Source organism: Xiphophorus maculatus, chromosome 21 (assembly GCF_002775205.1).
Source record: "Xiphophorus maculatus strain JP 163 A chromosome 21, X_maculatus-5.0-male, whole genome shotgun sequence".
Lineage (NCBI taxonomy): Eukaryota > Metazoa > Chordata > Actinopteri > Cyprinodontiformes > Poeciliidae > Xiphophorus > Xiphophorus maculatus.
Genome location: NC_036463.1, coordinates 5,332,669 through 5,357,152, shown reverse-complemented (window position 1 = coordinate 5,357,152; position 24,484 = coordinate 5,332,669). Strand labels below are relative to the sequence as shown.

General features: G+C 36.8%; 2 protein-coding genes across 2 annotated transcripts; one reads left to right on the top strand and one right to left on the bottom strand.

Moving 5' to 3' along the window:
- Positions 1 to 15,335: 15,335 nt before the first annotated feature.
- Positions 15,336 to 20,933, bottom strand: LOC102225374 (carbonic anhydrase 1-like). The gene is made up of 7 exons (XM_005805720.2): positions 20,617 to 20,933; positions 20,165 to 20,362; positions 18,608 to 18,726; positions 17,833 to 17,925; positions 17,683 to 17,745; positions 17,451 to 17,606; positions 15,336 to 15,944 (listed from the first exon to the last, which is right to left on the bottom strand). Exons 1-7 carry the CDS (start codon positions 20,648 to 20,650, stop codon positions 15,825 to 15,827), a joined length of 783 nt encoding a protein of 260 aa, XP_005805777.2. The 5' UTR covers positions 20,651 to 20,933; the 3' UTR covers positions 15,336 to 15,824.
- Positions 20,934 to 22,192: 1,259 nt separating this feature from the next.
- On the top strand, positions 22,193 to 24,026 carry c21h8orf59 (chromosome 21 C8orf59 homolog). The gene is made up of 4 exons (XM_005805721.3): positions 22,193 to 22,270; positions 23,103 to 23,218; positions 23,346 to 23,462; positions 23,539 to 24,026. The coding sequence occupies exons 2-4, from the start codon at positions 23,108 to 23,110 to the stop codon at positions 23,605 to 23,607; spliced, it is 297 nt and encodes a 98-aa protein (XP_005805778.1). The 5' UTR covers positions 22,193 to 22,270; positions 23,103 to 23,107; the 3' UTR covers positions 23,608 to 24,026.
- The last annotated feature ends 458 nt before the right edge of the window (positions 24,027 to 24,484 follow it).

Here is a 24,484-nt window from a genome sequence, read left to right as displayed (position 1 = left end):
AAAATTAAATAGAGAGAAAATAATGAATCCAGGTCAGTGAAGCAGACTGATGGCGGGTTCTCACATGAGGAGCCATAATAGAAAACAACATGCAGCCCAAACAACTTCCTGATAATTAACTACAATCAGTATTATCAGCTAACAGATCAGAGCAGACAATAAAAGCTTACAGATTTACTCTTACATAACTCAGTTTGCTGGCGTTTCTTCACTCCCAGTCTCCATCCTCCTGCCATGGTTTGGTGTTTGTTTCTTTCCCACAAACTCAATTATGTTCAACATTCACTGGGAGATGGGAAAGCCGTGTTTTCAAGGTGAATTCATGGAGACAAATCATCTCTAAAACTGTTGTGAGCACCAAGTTTCGAAATCTTGTGAGTTGTACGTCCGACTGAATCGGATCTGTGGGAAGTGTGGAAAAAAAATCTGTATTCCAAGCACCAACAGAACAAACGTTTAGTTTAATCTGACAAAAACAATGAAAATACAGACTTCAACATTCATAAAAAATCAACTTTTTTGCAGATAAAGTGTATAAACTGGGCTTGAAGGGTGCTATCGTTATTGTTTGTGTTCATGTAAACCTAAAACCATCTCAGCGCTGCCCTCTATGGGTTGAAAGGTGGCTACTGCAGTTGAATTTTCATCAACAAATCATAAAATAGCTTCTATATTTCTGAAAAGTTGTTAAATATAGCGACAAAGTGGTAAGTTAGCTGACCACACCCCTGATGAACTCCCTCCACTCATCCCCTCACTTGACCACGCCCCCTAACGTCTCTTGGCTCCGCCCACTTTGGTGATATTTTTCAACTCTGACCAGCTGCTGAAGAAATAAAATAAGGTGATCTGCATTGTTAGTTGTCCACTACACATTTCTGTTCTCCAGCATGTATTTTGCCTGTAGCAAACTACTGAAAGGACAAAAATTTTCCTTAAAATATCTATTTCTTGCCGCCACGCTTCCACAAAGACCAGATCTAACAAGGTCTAAATCTACATCAACGGTGTTTGTAAGTCCAGGAGGATTGACATCAGTTTATTTAGATTAGCATTCCACTGAATTTGAAGATTTATCTGTAAGATAATTAAAGCTCTGTTTTTTTCCCCATTGTATTTCTGATGCGTGTTTTGAATGTGTGAACAGAGGAAAGTAACAGAAGCTGTAATCACTGTAATCACTCAAACAGTGTTGACATAACTGAGTGTAGCTTGATGACACAAGGTGAATTATGTACCACTGCTCAGTTTAACCTTCCTGGTTATGAGCTAAGAATGCTGCTGACCTTTCCACAGGTTCAGTTTCTACATGAAAGTAAAGAAATACAGAAAAACTGTGTGAGAGGAAGAAAACACTAAAGTCAAAGGAATATATTAATGGTAATTCTAAGGAGTAAAATGTGAGTCTGTGGTCCAACCAGAGACTAGAGTGACTGCCGAAGCAAAACCGCATTGCAGTGTTGGTTTACATCAGACTGAGCACTAATATTTTAAATTAAAAAAAGGTTAGTTTTATAATCTAAAACTAATGCGTATCATTTTAAAGTATAATTAACTGAATATTTTAATTTGAAGAAAACTAGCTCAGAATTTGTCTCCCAGTAGCAGACACAGGAAATGCATGAAACGTTTTTGGAGCCTATACATTACTGTAGATATTGTGATTTTTACATCACTGGAGTCCATGTATGTTATCAGGAAGAGACTGCAGGGGATGAAAAGTGAACCAGTTAGAAGAGGATGTGTTGTGTCTGTCTGAGTTTATTGCTTTGAAATTTACAGCGCCTCGTTTGTAAATGTTTTATTCCTATAACATGTCAAATTTGGACTGTAAAAAGTTACGTTTTTACTTATTAACTTTTTGTTAGGCTCTGCTGAGAACAGGCAGGTGAAACATTAATACTCACTACAATACAGAGAAAATGTGAGATTGCTTTCTTGTCCCAGAATGTTCTGCTGTGACTCAATAAATCCATCATCGAGTCAAATCTGGACAGCCGTTCTATGAAAAATGGCAGCGTTCCTGGATAACGATGCCTTCTGGAACAGAAAGAAATGGGTTCAATCGTGCAAATGCAGAATTTCAAAACATTTCATGGAGTTCTCTGAGTTTGCACGTGAAGTTTTGTGCATTTTTTGTGTGACAAGCAAAAATGAAATTGCACATTTCCCCTTTAGCCCTTTAGCTCATGGGAATCAGTTCAAATGTCATTTAACAAGAACTTCGTCTCAGACTTGGCGTCAAACCCACTTTACCCACATGTCTGAAAACAACCTCTCAACTTCCTCAAAGGTCTCATCTTGTAACTTCGATTAAAGTAATGAATCCTCAAAATGTTTTGGCACATTTGAGCTTAAAGTTCCTGTATATATTTTAACAAAGACCTAATTTTGCTTCTGTAAACGAGTTCTCTCTGCTCTTTTGGACTCCTCCATTTGGTAAAGAGTTTTACATTTAACTCTTAAATCAAAATAGATAATAGTTTGGATCAAAACAGATTTAATGTGTATGTTATATTCTCATAGGCTTCATGCTAACCTGCTTTATATATGGAAAAAAACAAGATATTGTCTGTTTTGCTAGCAAAATGGCAATAAAACTTTCTCATTTACATAGTAAAGACCAAACATCTATTCTGTCTGTAGCTTTGTTTTGTGGCCCACATAAGCTGAGGAAGCATTGCAGCAGAAGTAAGAAATACTGCCACCTGTAGGTGGGAATTAGCATGACATAAACAAAATGTTATTCACCATTTTGGTGGAAAATTTGCAGTAAACTCACAATTAAGCATTATCACAAAAAAAAGTGTGGGGATGTGATGATTTTCCATGATCGTAAAATCTTAAAAAAAACTGGAGAGACTGACGCAATTTGACAGAATACGGATAAAAACTGCTTTTATTGAATAGATACAATCAAATCGAATCTATGTGTCCCTCTGGAGTCCAAAGGGCCACATAGATAGCTGCGTTGGACCGGATTTGGCCCTTGGGCCATGAGTTTGACACATGTGATCAAATCGATTATTCAGTTAAGAGAAAATGTCACAGAAGCAGAGATGGGCAGAGCACCAAAAGATTGTACTTTAGTTAGAGTCGCATTACTTCAACATATTTTTACTTAAGTAAAAGTAAAAAGTAGCCGTCCAAGAATTACTAAAGGAAAAGTAAAAAAGTATTTGGTGAGAAGTCTACTCAATAACTGAGTGACTGGTCAAGTTATGATTTAATGTTTTAAAATTACATAATCAGATGGACCAGAATATAACATTAAGTGGAAAGTTTGGTATTTTAAGGACAGAAATAACAATAATTCATATAAGTAACAAAAAATAACAATCAGGAAAAAGAATTTTTTTCCAAATTATTAATTATTTCTAAAAAATTTTTTATGAAACTTTAACAAAAACTGCAGGTGTGTGTCTGTGTCTGGTTAATCTTTGGTTAAAATGTTAAAAAGTTTTTCATTCAGTTGGTAGAAAATCCAGAAATTTTACTCAATTAAGAGTAGAAATACTTCATATTAGAAAAGTTAAAGTAAAAAGTGGCGTAATAAAAATACTCCTAAAATTTTATTTTTTACAAAAGAGTTACTCCAGTAGATGTAACAGAGTAAATGTAACTAGTTACTACCCAACGCTGTGCAGAAATGAACCTCATCACACTGTTGTTAATCAACATTTCATTTCAAAAGCAATGAAGACGTGACCCTCAAAGAAACCAGCAGACAAAATGTAATCACCACATCAACCAGCCTGCAAAGGATTCTTGTTTGACATGTTGATAAATTTCGTCACATGTGGACGGCAGCGCTCACATGCAGCACATGTGTATCCCTGCCACAGACTCAACCCCATTCTTTCCAACTTTCAGTCAGAATCTCGTTAATCATCTTTACTTGAGTTTCATCCTCCTGTAAACGGTTTGTGCTCCATGAGTTCACAACAACAAAACCGAGCGAATGTTACTGCTGTTTTTCCTGTCTTCTTGTGGCTGTTTAAAGGCCGAGTTTCTCTGCCGTTGCACTTCATCTGCTCCTCACCCTTTGCACCGTCGCCCATTTCCTTACTGAGGTTATTTAAAGTTAACACAGACTTGATCTGTCTGTGTGAGGGAACTTCTTCTAAATGGCGCCAAATGTAAAGGACACATATAAATGTTGATTTCTTTTCTCAAGCGAGACTCAGTTAGCCTTTTCTTTAATTGGTTTTATTGTGCTGAATCTCTTCAGGTCTTATGTCATGTTTTTGTTTTTCTTCTTGCATTTTTTATATGCTACACTTTGTTGCAGTAAAAGGAGTAAAAAAAACCCAAAACACATCAAAATCTGAAAATAGAAAATGTAATCTGCAACAGAAAGTACTTTAATTTAATAATTTAACTTTTAATTTAATTTATTAGTAACAAGGCCCAGAAACAGGTAGTGGTTTTTATTAAAATGGAGGCTTGGAAAGGGGCATTTAATAAACCTGGAAAAATAAAACGAGAGTGAGCCACTGAATGTTTTTGTAGCTAAAAATTGCAAAAAAATCTAGAAAAAGCTGAAAAATTTAGCACATGGTTTACCATTTTTTATTTAAATCTACAGAGAGCTGCAGACATCCGACTGCTTTGTGTATTTCATTAAAATATTGTATGCTCAATTTGTTTAATTAGCAAGTAAAAATTTAAAAAATAAAATAGTTTTTGTGACTAGAAAAAAATGCAAAAGTAATTACAACTTGAAATTGGTGACCCCACTGTGCAAGATGGATATAATAATGATTGAATATTGACTAAAAATGTCTAAAAGTTGATGTCTCTATATATATTTTGCAGCATTGAGTTTTCACAGTGGCTCCCCAGCCAGAGGTTGATGTTTTTTGTGAACCACAGAACTAAAAAAACCATTAAGTCGTCCTAACAGTATTCTGTAAAAAGCTCTGGCTAATAGGTTGTAATGCGAGAGGCGTGACCTGCTGTCGCCCCAACAGGAAACCCAACTCCTGTGGGTAACGCTAGCCAGCACACCACAGAGAGCGGACTGGACTGCGAACAGAAATACGGCCCATTCTTCTATTAATTTGATTACATGAAGGAGCAGAAAAAAAGAAAGTGGAGGAGAAAAGTAATTAGAAAATAGAAAAACAGGAAGAAATAAAGAAAATCATATCAAATATCTTGTAAGAGGTTGGATCTGTGAGAAAATTATGTAAGCTAATTGAAAAAGGATCAATCAAATACAGAAATGAGAACATGACTTAATTCTAAAGCAGCTTTATTGGATTTGATGTTGCAGGTTTTATGAGGATGACTGTCGGAGTCGGAGGCGGAGGGGTGAGTTTCGGTGTAGGTGACCCAGATTACGTTACAACCGGGCCGAGCGAAGCGCACCCAGCCCGCCGTCGTCAGTGTTGGTCTGTGAAAACTCAAACAAGTTAGATGAGAAGATATAAACAAGAATCAAAATGATTTGTTGGCAAACTGAATAAGTTCAGATTCTGACTTGGAGCTTAAAATGAAGAGCAGAAAGAAAGAAAAGAGCTTTATGGTGGTTTTCGCTCCTAACGTTTGTTCTCTGTCCATCATAAAGTATGAAAGTTTTGTATCTGATCGACTTTTTCACTGGTTTAACAATAAATCTAAAATAAACCACTGCAAACTTCCACTTTTTTCACTTGTGATACCGATACTAAAATCTGACGCTGATGATCAGTCGACACCAAACCGATACAGAAAATCAGCGCTGAAATTGACTTTCAACATTTATTCTTTTAAAAACACAGACATAAATGTACTGAAATTTATTTGGTAACTTTGCACCAACACAGCACAACAGCTCCACAAGCTTGGTCGAATCAAACATGTAAAAATAACTTTAATTTGATCAGTGAGTAATTAGGAGTAAAACCGGCGATGTGAAATAAATCATAAAGAAACTGAAACTGACAAAAAACAAACTGCGACAAATTTTCTTTCAAATGGTTCAGAAAGAGAAATTAGGAATAAAATCTAAAATAAATAATGAAGCATTTTCCCTTATGTTGTCATGGATACAGAGATTTTTTTTTAAATTTTGAGACTGATACAGATATTTATATCAGTTTGGTTTATCTCTAATTTATTTCACCTTAATATTATGCTTATTATGTAACTAGTTTTACATTTTATCAGTATATAAATTAAAGGAAATAAATTGTAAATATTGTTGCTACAAGGTGAATATAATTTAGTTTTTTTTATCCACATAGTTAAAAGGTTATCTTAAAGTCACAACACACAGAAAATCATAACAAATCCTTCTCAATCAATTAATTAATCAAGTTTATTTTGTATATCACATTTCACCAACAAGGCAGTTCAAAGTCTATTATTACGTCATGAAATCGCAAAGAAATACAAACACACAGTCAACAGTTTTCAAGAACTATTGTTGCACATCAAAATGTTGATTAATGTTTTATTTATAATGTTTAAAATCAACTCAAAAAAGTAATTTGTTCAAGAAAACAGTTAATCGTAACTATTTAGTAATCATCTCAGTTTAAACGTAATATTTTTAAAAGCAAGGGGATAAATCCTGTTCTGTCCACGTCCTGCAGGGCTGAAGCTTTAATTTGAACTCTGTGAATGAATAACGTGACCTCTAATCTGCTCAGTTGACCTTGAGCAGCAGAAGAAACTCCTTTCCTGGATCAATCCTCCAGAGAGTCGCTCCTGATTCACTTCATGTATTGTTTATTGTTTCTTTCTTTTGCCTGGGAGAGGAATACACTGTAATATTTGCATAATGGGTTATAATAAGAAGACAAAACGGTTCGCAGTGTAAAGATTTATTAGGCCTATGGTTTAGTTGTTATAATTGACGGATACTTTGAGAAGTTTTGCAATAATATTCATACTTTGAATGTCTTACTGAGCTCTGTTCAAACTATCATCCAACAAAGGAGCATCAAACCTACCAAAACATTACTTTTAAACAAAAATTATTAATAGTTATTTCACCAAAATAGTCCCATTGAGATTAAAAATATCTCAGAATTTTAGTACGGTAAAATTCTGGCGACCACTTTGGGCATATTGAAATTGGTTTATTTTTCGAATAAACCAATTTCAGTATATAAATTATTACTGAGACTCATCCGCAGCGTAGAGTCGCTGTCTGCAGTCTGGCAGGGAGATGATTAGTAGATAAATAGCTGCTGAGCTTGCTGTTCGCAGATTCACAGCGCTTAGGTTGCTGCAGAGCTGCGGTCCTGACTCTGACCCTGCAGGGATTTTCCCACGATCCTGTTAAACTTAGAGCTGCGCTGCATTCACCTGTCACTATCAGTTTGGGGTTTCTGCACCTCTAACTGCAGCCATTTAGAGCAAAAGCTGTGAATAAAAAGGAGAAACAGGAAAGGAAATGATGCAGTGTCACCTCAGCTGCATTTTCTACAAGACGTGTTAGGCTGCAAAAGAGAAAGAATACAAAAGTCACCAGGTTGAGTCACTTTTATACTCAGGGTTGAGTATTTTCTGCAAGACGTTTGCACACTCTCCACATGCCTGAGTGGGTTTTCTCCAGGGACTCCAGCGTTCTTCCACAGTTTAAAAACGCCACTGTTAGTTACTTTTAGAGTAAAAAATACAAACAAATATTAAAACACAGAACAGAGGCAGATGGTGCATTTATAAAGGAAAGCACTCAGACGCTTCATAGTGGTGTTGTAAAGTTATTGATCAATCTGGTTGCATCAGTGAAGAAACAGGAAGAGCAGGTAATGAAGGCAGGGCGGTTTATGACACAAGCTACGCCTTTCTTGACACTGATGGTGTAAATATCTGAAATGTACTGTCTCCTTCTCTACTTCTGAGCAAATAGGGTGAGTAGTAAGGACATTTTGTTTATTTAGGGCCTTTAAATATAAAAGTCACAGAAGTTTTTATAGTTGAACTCCACCTTTATTTGCAACCTTCAGACCTAAACTGAACTGAGAAACTTTGACTTGAGTCTCTCAATATTTTATTTGTGAAATACTTCAAAAAACTCTGCATTGCTTTTAATCTGCTTTTCGGTAGCCGCTCCTAAATTACCGCCGCCCTGGGTGACCTCCTGTTGTCCCCTAACCAATCAGAAGTCAGAAAATCAGTCATGCAGAAAGCAACTAAAACTTGTTTGAGGCACAAATGACAAATCATATCTTTTATCCCATTTCTACACTCTTATGTCGCAAATGGGAGCTTCCTGTTTGGTCCATATATACAAAATGGCCACTGATGCATTTTATTCATGACTTTATGTTGGTCTGCCACATGAACTCTCAATAAAATACATGCAAGTATCGTTTTATATACGTATACTGCTTTAGTTGTGGGGTTGATCTTCACCTCAGTTGGTGTCACTTTTTCTTGGAGGCATTAAAAGAATAAAAGGGTTAATAACTGATAATGTGGATACTTTAAAATTAGATTTTTGGGTCTTTTAAAAAGGATGCAGCGAAATTAAAATCCTCCTAAAATGAAAAGCACAAACTGTTCATCTTTAATAACCACATTTCATGTGTTAATAAGCATCTAGTGACTGAAATAAGCGTAGCTAAATAAAGCAGGAGGTTTTAAGTAATCCTGTGCTGGTAACTATGAAAAAACAGGAAAATGCAGATGAAGAATTCAGAAATGAGACATTCTATCTTTGTCTTCTTTTTTTTAAACGGTAAAATAAGAGACAGTTTCTGTTTGAGATCTGAAACAATTTAGAAATCCCGTCTCTACAAAAATCTAACTATGTTATTTGCTTCTTTAAAATATTTTGTACTATAAAATTTTTTTTTGCAGTTTTAGCGAGTAAAATAATAGCATTTTGTTGTGTAAACATGTGTAAACCACTTTCACCTCGGCAGGTTTGGTCCCAGTTAAAGTCTGGACATGATGGACGCTCCTTCATGGTCTTTTGTAGAAAAATGTTTCTTTGTGCGTCTCTTAAAAAGTGGAGTTTCTGTTTATATCAGATTTTCCTTCATGCATTATCATGCAGTATCCTAAAGCTTTTAGTTCCTGATTCAGTCACGTTGTAGAAGAAAAATCCCACTGCTGTCAGAATTGAAGCAGGATATTTTAAAGCTTGTTGAAGGAACACATCTTTAGAAGTTCATGTTTACAGAAAGCTGTGAGAAAGATTGAAGGAAGGAAATGACAAAGGAAATTCTTTTTTCAGTTTGACTAACGCTTTGTGACGCGTGGAAAGTTTCCTGGATTCTCTTGAACCTATGTCAACCAAATACTTGGAAATGTTTTCTGCTGAAGCAGAAATAAAATGAACGTGTCACTCATGTCATATCAGATGCATCAGTGAGATTGTTTTCAAAAGCTGCAGGAGTAAAAACAAAGAGATTACATAACATTAATTCTGTTAAAGCCCTAAAGGAAAAGGAATCACTCCGCTACGATTAAGAATCAATACCAGACCAAAAGTCCTCCATATGACTTTTATTGCCAAGTGAACATTTTCCTCTTATTTTTAACAAAGACTACGGATGAATAATGTGTCTGATTTTTGGTATGCAGCTTTGCAGCGAATGGCGTGGATCTAATCAGTTTGTCACAACCTGTTTCTGAATAGTGATGCCATAGAGATAGAAACACAAAATGCAGGTTGATGATAAATGACAACGACTGGTTGTGCCTCCCTTTGTTAAAATAACCACAATCCAGAGTTTACAAAAACAAGTCGGTCTCCTACATCTCTGTACGTCTCTGTGTCGTGGGAATTGTCCACCAACTTGTTCTGTGTGTAAGAAATATGTTGGCCAGACAAAGCTAACCCTGATTCACTTGTTTTTACCATAAGAGTTCAAATAGATGCATAAAAAAGCAACATGCAGCCATCTTCCTGTGTTTTTTTTTTTTTTGGTAAAGATCTTGGTGTTTCTAACAGAATAGTCACACTGGATGTTGTAGTTTTACTGGTACATTTGGGCGAAAGTGCAAAAGGAGCTGAAACACGCACATCTCGTCAACATGTTGGCATCCGGCGGCACCTTTTCCTCCTGTCCAGCTGTTATTACAGCAAAGAACATGAAAGAGGCATCACAGAGGGCAGCGCCAGTGAACCAACAAAGAGGAAGCACCAAAATAGCATCCGGGGTTAAAGGTCAGGGGTTAAATAGCTAAAGGTTAGCTATTTAAATAATCCCAACACTGGAAGAAAATATAATTTGTTGGTTTTGGATAGAAATCCCCCTAGAATTTTTTATTTTGGTGGAATCTCCTCTTCTTATGTCTTTTGCAGCACCATTTTGATTTATTATTGTGTATAAAGCCTTAAATAAAATAAATGTTTATTGTGGTACCATAATCTCTCACAAACAGTTTTTAAAATAAAATCAAACCTATAAGTATATATATTGTACAGACCAAAAGTTTGGACACACCTTTTAATTCAATGAGTTTTCTTTATTTTCATGACTATTGACATTGTAGATTCACACTGAAGGCATCAAAACTATGAATAACACATGTGGAAATATGCACTAAACAAAAAAGTGAAACTGAAAATACCCCTTATACTCTAGTTTCTTCAAAGTAGCAACCTTTTGCTGTGATTACTGCTTTGCACACACTCTGCATTTTCTTGATGAGCTTCAAGAGGTCGTCACCTGAAATGGTTTTCACTTCATAGGTGTGCCCTGTCAGGTTAATAAGTGGGATTTATTGCCTTATAAATAGTCATGAAAATAAAAAAAACCCATTGAATTAGAAAGGTGTGTCCAAACTTTTGGTCTGTACTGTATGTATATATATATATTTATTTATTCTGAAAAAAAACTCCCAACCAACCAACCAACCAAACAAAAAACAAACAAACCTGTAGCCGAATCTAAAAAAATGGGAAGAAAACAAACTGGATGCTTGACGTGGGTTTGATGACTCAGGTCTCAATGTTTTTTACGTCGTGTTTTGCTGGGACGCAGCTGATTCCTTCCTGATGTAGATTGTGTAAAGGAGACGTGGGAGGAACATTACCTGGAAACGGGCAGATGACAATCATGGCCTGCAGGGACATGTCCTATCATTTTACCGTGTCATGTCGCACTGTTGCACTAGTTTTCATCTCTAATATCATCCACAGGTACTGAATTCATAGCTGTTTGGATAAAACGTGATTTGTTAATACAGAAGGTGATGCAGGTTGCTTTAAAGGCGTTATGCTTCTTCCTTTATGTACATACTTTGCAGGATTTCCTGGTATTCTCTTAAATGATACTGGGATGATTTCAGATGTTCTAAGTAAAATGTTGGATCACCAGAGACGTTTTAGCAAGATTATGGAATGGGCTTAATGAATATGAGTGAAGAAATATTACAAAATCATAAGGTAACAGTCATAGTTATAGTCATGTTTAAGAAAGAAAAACAAGATATCCATATTCTGTTTAATGCCACATTTATTTTGGAGGGTTTAAGGGCTTTGAACGCCCATTCTAGTCAACACAATGTAAAATACAGATAAGTTTAACTAACTAAAAATAAACCAAAACCAGACTAGAATCAGAAAAACAAATTAATTTTATGTTGAAGTGACATTCAGTTAATGATATAAGCATATCATAATCATGTTTGATTGATTTTTCCCAGCAGGAATAGTGAAGCTGAACAGCTGATTGGAAGATGACTGGAGATAAACACGTAGAAATCCTGGAAGAAAACCAGTTAAAGCCTTAAAGAGTTGAGAATAGGACAAAAGATCCATCAGGACAATGACCCCAAAACGTCAGTCAATGCTTCAATCCAATGGTTAAGATCCAAGCATGTTCATGTGTTAGAATGTCCTAGTCAAAGTTTAGTCCTAAATATAACTGAGAATTGACGCCATTAGTGGAAATTGATGCGTAAGAGTGTTTTCACACCTGGTGGTACAGTAGGCTTGATCAGATTGGGAACCAAAGTTGCAACATTTGTTACCAAACTAACTGAGAAACCTGTTCACTCCATCGCCTGTAGGGGTGCTGCACCAAGAACCACTGAAGGAAACAAGACAAAAGAAGAAGAGCACAACTTCCTTCTTCAGAAATTTTCTTTAGAAATTGTAGGATTTCTCTTTTCTCCTCACCAAAAGACCAAAAGCCTTTTCTCTTGCTAGCGCTAGACTCTCGTGTTTGTTTTGGCTGTATTTACCCAGAATGCCCTGCGTTGTAGTCCACTTCCTGCTTTTGGAGCGAGCTCCGGTCCGCCTAGCGTTCACATGTACATTCGAACCGCACTAGAGTTCACTATTTGCAAAAAAGATATTTGTACAATGTATTGATTTTGGTTTTTCAGAATTGTAATTGTAAAACACGTTAAAAACCGTATAACTTTTCCTTCCATTTCAGAATTACGAATCAGTTCCTATCGCACAAAATACCAATTAAATACAGCTCTGGAAACATTTAAGGGACCTCTTGAAATGATCAGTTTCTCCGATTCTATTTTTATAGGTATATGTTTGAGTAAAATGAACATTGTTCTTCTATTCTCTGAACTACTGACAACATGTCTCCAAAATTTTAAACAAAAATTTTTAATTTATTTGCAGAAAATGAGAAATGGTCAAAATTGCAAAAAAGATGCAGTACTTCCAGACCTCAAATAATGCAAAGAAAACAAGAAAATATTCATTTAGAAACAACAACACTAATGTTTGTTGGTCAGAAGTCAATATTTGGTGGAATAATGATGAAGTTTTCAATGGTTTTTCCAGAGCTGTACGTTTAGTTGTAACGTGACAAAATGTGAACACGGTCCAGATGTTACCTCTACCCTCATCATTGTTGAAAAGTATAGCAGGAAAAACAAAACAGAGCATAGTTCCACGAAAAGAACAAACACATTTGATACTCCTGACTGAAAACAGTATTGTTTCTGGTTTAACTGGTTTTCGCTAAAGGACGGTAAAGAATGGGTCGCCCAATGTCTCATCTCATTGTTAGCATTTATTGAACTTTGTGCATTGCACCACTGCTAATGACATCTGGCCCCAAGCAAACTTTCCTCTCTTCTTTTTTGTTTTTATAGAGCTCTGTATTGACTCGACTGTGTTAATGAGATTGAAGCTTCACCACTCGATACTAGTTATTTATATTGATCTTTCAGGATGGCACACGTTTTATTTGTGTCACAGTGCGGCTCTGCTTTGAACTCGGTCAAGTACTTTTTCTGTAAAAAGACACAAAAAGCGGCATAAAAAGAAAGAAGAGTGAAGTTGTCTGCTCACATTTCCACCGAATGTGAAGAGTAACTGCTGATTAATATCTGCAGTGATCTGACATAGAGATGTTACCAAATACCAGCAGCTCATGATGCATTTTAACTATCGCCAACAAATCAATGTCTGATCAGTGCTAAAGCTACTCGACCAGTTTAATGGACAAAATATTAACTTTTTAGATTAAATATCGCTGGATAATAAACTCAGGAGCAGTAATTCATTTAATGAGACACAAAAATCATTGAAATGAGAAACTTTCTGGTTTTAATGACTAGAGTGATTCTGTCTGTGTTGTTTTTTTCATCTGGCTGAAAGGCAAATTGTGTATTTAAGTGATCCTGGTGTCCTTAGCACAACAAATGTATAGGCCACACACATTGAAGTAAATAGAAGATAATATTGATGGTCTCAAAGTATGTTTTGCTACCAAAATATTGGCAGATTCCATATATTAGTATGACAAACTGGATTTCAGAATTTAGTCGATTTTAAAGGGGACCTCTTATGCTTCCTTGAACAGGTTTGGATAAATCTATGGCCGATACAAAACATTCTCATTACATTTTGTTTGCATAAAATCAGTCTTAGATTTTTAGATGAGATTTTAGTCTAGTTAGTTCTCCTTTCAGAATGAAATGCCTCTCGTCATTTTAAACCCAAATAAATTGCTGGCTGGCCACACTTGCATGTGAAAAGGGCGCACTTATACAACTTTGAAAAGCAGAAGTGGAGCCTCCTCCACACCTGACAAGAATGTAGCAAGTGGTTTCTGAATGGTAAGTTAAGAACAAAACACTTCTCTTTTCCATCAGCCATTTCACAGCGTATACAGAGGTAAAACCAGCTGTGTTGGAGTTCAATTTTGGTTGCTAGGTAAAGGAATGGGCTTCACTGGGGTTGCTAGGTAACCGCCGGTGACTGCTGACTTGTTCCTGCTTACTTTCAAAAAAATAAAAAACGATGGGATGTTTCTTTTTTAAAGCAGTAGAAACTCAAATGGAAGCATAAAAATGTGCAAAATCTTTTAAACCTTGAAGAATAATACTTTTTACTAATATACAATATATAAATGTAAACTAAACAAAGCAGAAAAGAAGCATAGACACAGATTAATCATAAAATGTATTTATTCAACTATTAAATGTTCACACCCAAAAGAAATACCATTACACACCTTTAACCACAGCATTACTCATTCACCTTTCTATTACACATTTCTTTCAAATCTTTCTGGAGTAACAAGTGCTGCACCCAGACGTTCTGAAGGGCGTTTTGTTAATCACTCTATTGTAAAGAACACAAAGCTGACAGGACCTTTCATGTTTTCCTCCCAGGACAGTTTCTTCATTGGCATTTAATGCTAGCTGCTATGCTGTATGGCCACAAGGCCACAGTGCATCTATACTCAGCAATTGTGCCACTTTGCTCCTTATTGCTATAATTATCAGGATTTAAGCAAAAAAAGAAGGTGATTTTTGTCGCAATGCATTATTTAAGAATTATTTAAAAAGCTGTCAGGATTTAAAAGACAATTCATCATAAAAATAAAGAAAATAGACTATAAAAATAAACATTACAAGCTATTGTCATGGAGCTGTCAGCCATTATGTACAATTTGAATCAATAAGGAGGTCAATGCCTTCAGGCTGCATGTCTGCATGGGACTGCACGTGTGTGTGTGTGTGTGCGTGCGCGTGTGTGTGTGTGTGTGTGCGTGTGTGTGCGTGTGCGTGTGCGTGTGCGTGTGCGTGTGCGTGTGTGTGTGTGTGTGTGTGTGTGTGTGTGTGTGTGTGTGTGAGTATGAGCCAGAGGGGGATTTTCTAAGTCAATCACTTGCAGTGGAGGCGGCTGCAGCGGTTCAGTAAGCTGCTGTGTTGCAGAGGCTGGCAGGCAGTTAGAGATTACAGCTAGATTGGCAGCGGGAGTGTCCTCATGTCTGTGTCCACTTTTGGCACCTTGTAACTCACACACGGTGATATGCTGTTATCCTCCCCCATTAACTGGAGCTATGCAGCCTATGGTTTCTGCAGCGCCCCACTCTGGTGAAAATATTTTAGCCAACATGACATGTTTGACTTTAAAGAGGCAGTATTGTGTAAAACGTTTTAGCTTTACATCATGTTATAATGCTAATCCGTCATCAAAAACATAACTGGAGCGTTGGTTTGATTATTTCATGGGTATTTGAGAAATATTTTTATCTCCCCAGGCAGCCTTTTTGGGTGCAGAAATGCTTGGGGGAACTGAGTGGTACAAGTTTAATGGAAAAACTTTGTTGCTATGACTTCCAGAAGGAGGAGTTTCCAAAAAAGCAGGAGCTTCTTAAAGAGACAGAGGCCCAATTCCAAGGTGTTAAATTGCAAAATCAAATTTCTTTTCTTGACAGCATTTTATGGCACTATGCGTCCTGAAAATACACAATACTGCCCCTTTAAAAATAAACTTTAACAGGCCATGCTATTTGGATCCAGAAATAAATGCAGCTGTTTTACAGGAATTTGAGTTTTAGAGCTGGACGAAGAGAGATATGTCTTCTTCCTATGGTTTCCAGGGAAAAAAAAGGTATTTCTGAAAGGGGGAAGGGAGGAAAAAGGGCAGGAGAGGGGGATGGGAACTACTTGAAGGAAGCACGGACAGTGCGACCTTTGAGTGGCTGCGGAGGGCGGTAGTTGTCCACCATGCAGCATTCGGTCTCGCCCTCACCGGAGAAGAGGAGGCTGCGAAACTTGGCCATCTGTGAAACAGGAGGAGAAGAAGAAAAGTAGTCAGAGCAGCCCACCTGTGATTTACTTACACTGATTTAATCCCAGAGACACTGCACACAGTTCACTGGAGCAGATTACTGTCATTTAAATCAGCTGCAAATCTACTATCCCAAATCAGAGGATTGATAGCTCATCAAATCTGCAGTAAAAACCCCCTGAAAAGGTCATTTCCAGGTTAAATAATGGTTTTTGGGCAAAAGAAAAAGCTTAAAATAATGAAATCATATAAGTTTTCTGTAATATTTTCTGCCATGTTCAGTTTAGCTGTTCTTACTTATCTTAAATCTTGAGCATGTAAATGTCAAACCTTTTAAATTATTCATGAAATGGAACAAAAAATAAAAATAAACAAAAATAACCTTGATTTATGAGGCAACATATGCTTCACAAGCCACTGATTAGCATATAAATGTTACATTTTCCATTGATTTTGTAATAAAAAATACTTTAAAACAATAGCTAACAGCTAACCTGCTAAATTCAGGTAGCTTCCTACCCCCTAAATACCAAATAAATGTTACATTTTGCATTGATTTTGTAATAAAAATAGATTAGAACAATAAGTTAACTTTCCAAAGTAATCAAAAGAGATGTTTTTTTTAATTTAATCCGACCCATCTTTGTAATTTCTGAAAATATTTAAGTATTCTTGCAGCAAAGCAGCTATAATCTAACCAAACAGTTGCAACATGATTGTGTCAGATGACCTATTTGAAGGATTTTCCAGTAATGCTGGATAATGAGTTAATAATTTACACACTCCTTCACGAAGCTTCTGGTACACGAGGGAGTGGACATAGCAAGTTAATTATTATTATTATTTTTTCATAGCTTCGGCCGAATAATTTAGGTGATAGTTTCAATCCCTTGTAATCAGCTGATAGACTATTGACTTTTTTTACTTGCTTGTAAATGTTGGGCCAAGTCTGAAAGGGCACTGAGTCGAAAGGTTATCCTGCACCTTTTGTGTCTTTATTCCAGGAAATGCAACTTGTGCATGCAGTGTTAGTTTTCACATGGCTAAGGGACTTGAGCTACAGAGACAAACTAATCTGAGTCGAACGTCTGCTGTGTTTGGTGTTCTTGGATAGACACAAATTATATTTACTGTAAACGCTGCAGCATCATGCTCTAAATACATGAAAGTCCCTTTAGTTTCAGACTTTCATGTGTGGGTTGAATATTTCCTGCTGACTCCCCACACATTCGCTCGCACATTGTGGTAAGCCAGTAACGTCTCTGTGAACTCTCATTTGAACTCTTTCTCTCGGTTGGCAGTGTCAATTTTTTCTCATTTGAGACTAAAATGGGGGGGGGGGTGCTGTATTGCATTTCTTCCCCCTAAAAGAGGTTTGTTCTTCAGGTTTCAGGAATGCCAGCAACACCAACAATTAGGCCCTTGATTCGGACCGTAGCAAAAAGGAGAAGGTTTGCTCACAGAGCCGTGGAAGAATGGGCTCTTTAATTAGAAATACCTGCTCAGAGCTGACGCTGATTGGCTCTTTGCAGACGATCCAAGTGACGCTTTCCAGCAGAGGAGGCGTGGTCAGAGAGCCCTCGTACGTCCAGTAGTCTAGGCAACCAGGCAGCAACGTCTCAGGGTTGAAGTCAGCGAAGGAACATTGGCTGCCCTGAAAGTACATGACAGAAAAGTTCATAAATTCATTGATTCAGAAGATGAACAAGAGTGGTTCTGTAGATACGTACTTTGGTCTTGATTGAGTCAAATGCATCAATAAGTTTCTGGAGATTAGGATTTTTTTCACCAATCTGGAAGACAGGAAATAATAGCATACCAGTGTACATTTTTCTGAGGTGTTGAAGTTACAGTGAATGACTTCAATCAATAATGTTTACCTTTAGGAAGACTCCAACTACAGCAAGCCCATCAGGTTGACTGGCGGCTTCCCCAAAGTTTGCATATTTAGTGTTCCAGTGCACCAGATGGAGCTGGAAATAAATTAGTGCAATAATGTTTTTATTTAGGAATACCAAATAATGACTTTTAACCTGTTTCTGTGCCCCAGATTTTATGGAAAAGACAGTTAATCTCATTAGCTGGCTTAGAAAATAGAGAAATAATCTGACACTTTCTGTCCAAATACTACGAATAGTCCTTTTGGTTGAGAGGTCTTAGCGCTCTCAACCACAGTCTTGTGTGGTGCTGCTCTCTACTATATCCTGTTGTGAATGCTGAACATGCTTTCCTGAAACAGTAAGTTGTTTCTCTGCCATTAGCACATGTAGAAGCAAGTACATGAGGAAGATTGTCAGCGATAAGACCCTCCTCCTGGCTGTGATTGGTTGGTTTTGGTTGGGAATGGAAGTGGAGGAGCTCCATCTTTTCACAGATTATCTGTCATACATTATACTGTCAGAACATGGTGACAGTTTTCACAAATATGTAAAAAACATTTTAAAAAAAATAAAAGTTATGTACTGCACCTTTAGGATTTTGCAAACATGAATGAAAGAATCAAAGCAACACTCCAGGTATGTTTTTGATGAGATTAACATTTACATTTTATCATGATGTAAAGTTTACTTTAACTGACAGAATCCAGAACTACACCCTTAATATTCTAACTTCAATCTTTCGTGATGTGATATTTTTATATTAGAGCATTCTTACTTCAGCAGGGTATTTGGTCCTGGCCACAGTATGTTCAGACCCGTGGTCGTCTGAAGCCCCCCAGTGAAAATGAAACTGCTTCAGTCTGTGGTTAAATAAGACGGGTCCGTCTTTCAGAGCTGCAGAGAGGACAAAAAAGGAAACACTCCTCAGTCAACTCAGCCTACACTCAGTATGAGTCAGCCACAGTGAGGGTTTGAATGTCGCACTTTGGTAGATGAAACATAAACACGCTGCAAAGGAAATACGTCCTTGAACAACGATAATAAAGAGCAACCTAAATAAGATGAGATACAAACTTCCTTCTTGATGAAACAGACTCATTTCCTGTTGTATAAGAACTGATGTCCAAAACACAGTTCAAGTTGCATAATCTATTTATGCACTGAATACAAAGCAGTGGAAATAATTGAGACGCTCAAAACATTTAGCAGTAGTGACGCTTCGTTAAAGAAACAAATAGAGGTAGTCGACATGTTTCATGTTTTCCACAGGGTACATATGATGCATAATCACATCCTGCAGACAAACGGAGGCTTCATGCAGAAGAAGTAGGAAGAAGATGAGCAGTCCAAGTTAACAACGCAGAAATTACACTCTAATCTCAATTAAATGTGTAAATTAATTCAGAAAAATTGCAAACCAAGAAAACAAAGCAACCATAGATTGTGTTCTTCCTGCAAGAAAACCACCAACCCCCAACTTTTTCTTTCCTTCTTCACTTTTTCACTATTGACCTCGCTGCCAGCTTAAAAGTTGCCATGGGAAACAGTTACCAGGGGCTTTCTTTTCCAGTATCTGCATGCTTTGTACTTTTCTTTTAATTTACAATTCAATAGAAGAAAGAACATTTAAATTAAAATCTATTTGTGGGACTGTAAAATAGCCAGTAAAATCTGTTCAATCCTGAAAATCATTAAATCATTTGTTCTTAATCTTAACCATCTAACTCCAAATGTATAATTTCTGATTCACATATTTGTATGAGAAGATCTAAGGCAAGGATACTAGGAAGCTACAAAGTCAACAAATAGAAAGTAAAATATAAATACCAATTATATACAGTATGTCTACAGATAGAGAAAGAAAGTTGTCAGTAAGTGTGATACCTGACGTTGTTTTAGTTTTTCTTAATTTCTGGCATGTTATTTTAATTTACAGAATCGATTTTAGCTTGGTTTGCAAATTATGATTGTAATATTAGTTATACAACAATGAAGAAATCCAGGTATTAGTAAAAATTATTGTTTGACTAAAGACAATTTGTTTTAAACTTAAAATCATTCTAAAATCAAGGCACCAATCTATAAATTAGTTTGCTTACACTTACAGCACACCATGATCTGCAGCCAATAATCTCTATGACCATTTTGTATCAGATTGATTTGATATAACTGGCTGCAAATTTCACCTGCTTGTCTTGTAAAGCCCCTTAAGATTATCTTGTTGAATTAAATTAACATGAATTAGGCTGGAACGTGGAAATCTTAAGTAACTGGAGGAATGTTGCCCTGTTGACCTTAAAAATCCATGCAGTATTCAGAGCTGGATACTAACTTGAGCTGTCAATGTCGTCTAGGAAGGTCACTTGGAAGGAATGGCCGTTGTTGAGGATCTCCAGGCAGGTGGATGGGTCGTACTTCAGGACGAGCGGCTTCAGCGCCGGATCGTACGACGCTTCACCCGGAACGATGTCGATGGGAGACTGGCGGGGTCCGTTCGCGATTGGGAAGCTGTCAGCCCATTTGTCGGGTCCTGGAAATCATGCGTATAGTAAAAAAAATTAATTGGATTAATTTCAAGAAGCTTTGTGTGTATAAAATGCATTTTGGGGGAGGAATCTGTGCGTAAAATTTCCCCAAAACGCATTAGTCATATTCTGATGACACAAAAATCTCTGCAGAGTTCAGAGGATGCGCATTATGCTTTAATTTATTCAGCACCCTTCCCGTTCCTATGACTGGTTCTAATATTAATTTTATTGCTGCACCATCCAAACAGCGCCTCACCGGTATCCGCTCCGTATCCCCAAGCGTGAGACATTGCTAATGTGTTTTCTGCAGAGGCTGTGTAATCTCCCAGCGCAGTACAGAGCAATGCGGTGCAGAGCTGCCAGTGTCCTCCACCTGACAGCTGCCGAGCTTATATAGCCTGTGCGCAGCGCGTCTGCCAGGCTGGTGGTGGCCACATGATGCCCTCGTATAGTGACCGCGGGAGGAGTTTAGACGCGCTGAAGCGACGCTCCGTATCAATCCAAGGCTCCAAATTCCTCATTCCTGCCGGAGGAACATGCAGATTGATGCGCGTTCGGTGTTCATCTAATGGATTTTGCTGCGTATTACGCAATGACGTGACGCAGTACAGGGTGGCGGCGCAAGGTGAAACCGGACTTCAATTATACCAGTAATTGTCAAATTACAAAAGCTAAAAGAAAAATTATGCTATAAAGGAAGAAGATTGTTTTTAGCTTATTTTTTGTTGTTGCAATTTATAATCAATCTCAGACTGTTAATACCTTCATTTAATAATAAAGTCATAATTTATTAGACGAGCTCAACAAAATTACATTAAAACGCAAAACATGCATCTTCACCTCCATATATTTATAACACTAAATACATAATAAATGTGACAACTCAATGAAATAATTTCAGATAATTATTTATTCAGTCTCATTGAGAATTTCCACAGACCTTGTAGATTATCATTTGCAGCCCAATGGCAGCTACTCCTCAGTGCAGCATGACAATGACATAATGAGGTTTGCATCGCGGAGCTGCGTGAAGATCTTGCAAGCTGGAGGGAAGGGGTAATTATTTGTGTAATGGCACCATCTGGTGGTGCTAAGCAGAACTGCAAGAGTTTTAGTGCACCAGAAAGGCAAAATTTTTTGTATTTTATAGGGGTTTTATGTGGTTTTTATGTACTATTAAAGTATTGCTTTAATAGTTTTTACAATTAGCAATCTTAAAACGGCGGAGTGGATTTGTATTCAGTGCATAAACTACCTTTTTATTTAACTGCTGTCTATGTCTTTTTGGATACATTTGTACATACAGACATTAGATTATTTGACCATACTTAGCAACAAGGAAACAGAACTCTGAGATATTCAAAGTTTGCAAAGTTTGTTTCACAACCTAATCCTGTTTTACACTTCTCAAAAATAATATAATATAATATAATATAATATAATATAATATAATATAATATAATATAATATAATATAATATAATATAATATAATATAATATAATATAATATGAGTCAGGTTAAAGCAGGGGTGTCAAACTTCAGTTCTCGAGGGCCGGTGTCCTGCAGTTTTTAGATGTGCCACAGGTACAAAACACTGGAATGAAATGGTTTAATTACCTCCTTCTTGTGTAGATCAGTTCTCCAGAGTCTTGCTAATGAACTAATTATTTTATTCAGGTGTGGTGCAGAAGAGGCACATCTAAAAGTTGCAGAACAGCGGCCCTTGAGGACTGGAGTTCGACACCTGTGGGTTAAAGCTTCCCTTAGACCCACCTGACCAAGATGGCGCCCGCATTGACAGGTTTCACAATACCAGTCATTTTATTGCGTCGTCGCACGCAAGTGACGTAACCGGCAGGGCACGTTTGTAGCACATGAATTCACAAACATTGCTCCTCATATGAAAAAGGTATGAAAACTTTTATTTCGTGCTTCTATTTTCTGATTTCGATTTTTGGCTCCTACTTGGCTTCTCTGTGGCTGTTAGCCTGTTTGGCTAAAATGTACGTTGTGATTATTACGCATTTGTTTACAACGTGGAAAGTGAAGAGCTCACAATAACGAGTTCGGTATTAGTCAAACAGCACATTGTATGAAAGGTTAATTGTTTTAGAATCGTATTTGTCAACTATTAAAACAACATTAAAGAACATAAACATCTAGCGGAACGTGATTTGACCTATTTTAGTAGTTTAATTCAACTACATAAACAAGCGCTAAAAACAACTAGTAGCTTACAGCTTTTTGTTTAAGTAAACGTTTCCAACATTTAGGATATAAAATGATTGTTATACAGATTTATTTCAGAAAATAAATCTGCAAAATAACGACATCTGCTTTATTTTTATTTATTTTTTTTATTTGGGTTCATAAATGCAGTTTAACTACCAGAATAAGGCAGAGAATTTACTAGTTTAGTTTATTACTTCCTTTAAAGTCAGAAGTTTGCATACAGTAAGACTGCTGGGCTTTCAACCAGCTTGGGAAAATTCTGGATGATGATGATGTCAAAGCGTTAGAAGCTTCTGATAGGTTAATTAACAGTAAAAGAAATCAGCCATAATGTGATATCTAGACACCTAAATGTGCTATTGTAATATTTTTAAACAAGTATGAACAACATAAGAATGTGAGAAGACATTTTTAGGATGCTGGAAAGACGGTGTTATCCACACGGAGACTAGTTTTGTTCTGTATTTTTCTTAAATATTTCTCTGTTGCTGTTTTTCCATTTCCTTCAGGTAACATGGCGAAGAATAAACAGAAAGGAAAAAAACAGAAGAGTGTCTTCCAAGTAGCAAACAGGCATCTGAAGATGAAGAACAAAGCAAAACCTGTCACAACATCTCTAAAAAAAGTGAGACTTTACCCTTCCCCCCTTAAATTATGCACATGTATTATCCATCCCCTCCATATATCTTACATATATCCAGTTCAGTGTAGCGTTTACACCTGCTGCTTCGGTGTGTGTTGTGTTTGCACAGATCAATGCAATGAAAAATGAGAAGGTGGAAAACCTAAACCAGATATTTACGGAGGTGCAGAGGGATGTGAAGAGCATTTCCAAAGGTGTTGCTCCGCAAACAAAGAAGCAAACACAGGTAGAGGACGAAAATGTTTAATGCTTTAGGTACTTTTATGACACAGATAATAACACATATGTTTTGGGTTTTGTAGGGTCCGAAAGAGCCACCAAAGGAACCGGTAAATGTTGACAACGCTGCTCAGCTTTTCTCTCAGCTTTAATGGATCAATCCTGATGAGTGATTTAGTTTTTTTCTGATGGACTTTGTCATTAAATGTCAAAAAGAGGAATGAAGATTTTCCTCCAGCACCAGCATGATGTTTAATCCTTCGCTGCAACTGAAGAAGTTTGTATATTAGCAGCAAAAAATGAGACTGTCAACAATGAATCTTCTGTTTTTGTCCTTGACTAATTTTTCTACGTTTGCACGGATTAACAAAACAAAAAAAGGAAATTTAAAAGAAACGAGTGATGTCTTTGAATCAAACAACACTTCATATGTTTGGATATTTGTCCTTGTGAAACTGCAGTAACTGTTTTTGTCAAACCAGAACGCGAACCAAACACATCTGAAGTTTGCATGAGTATTTCAAGCTGTATGCATTAATTAGAATTAAAATTCAGAATCAATTTAAATTTATACAGCCAGTTCTTGTTTTTCTTTAGTCACTTAAGTTGTATTCCATCGAGAAAATCTCCTGCTGGTTTGTCTCAAACCTCCACACAGCCAAACTGCTTTAATTATCCCACTGACGCCTTTCGATGCAATTTCATATTGCCGTTGCTCTGTCGCCATCTAGCGGCCAGAATTACACATAGTTGTTCCAGTTTAGCCACTTTGCATATTAAATACCTAAATTTTCATCTGGTTTGTGTGCTATAACATACCTCAACGTTGAGTGATATCATGCTTTGCCTTTTTATGAATAAAAAGTACAAAGAAAATACATAATGTTTTATTTTTGCCATTTTCCAGTGCTGGTGTGTAGGCTTACAAACTGGTTCAACTTTTATTATGTAGATAAAACAAATAAAAGCCAAACACAAAAATATGTGGCCATAGCCTTGTAACAATAATAAAACAATAAAAGTTCAAAT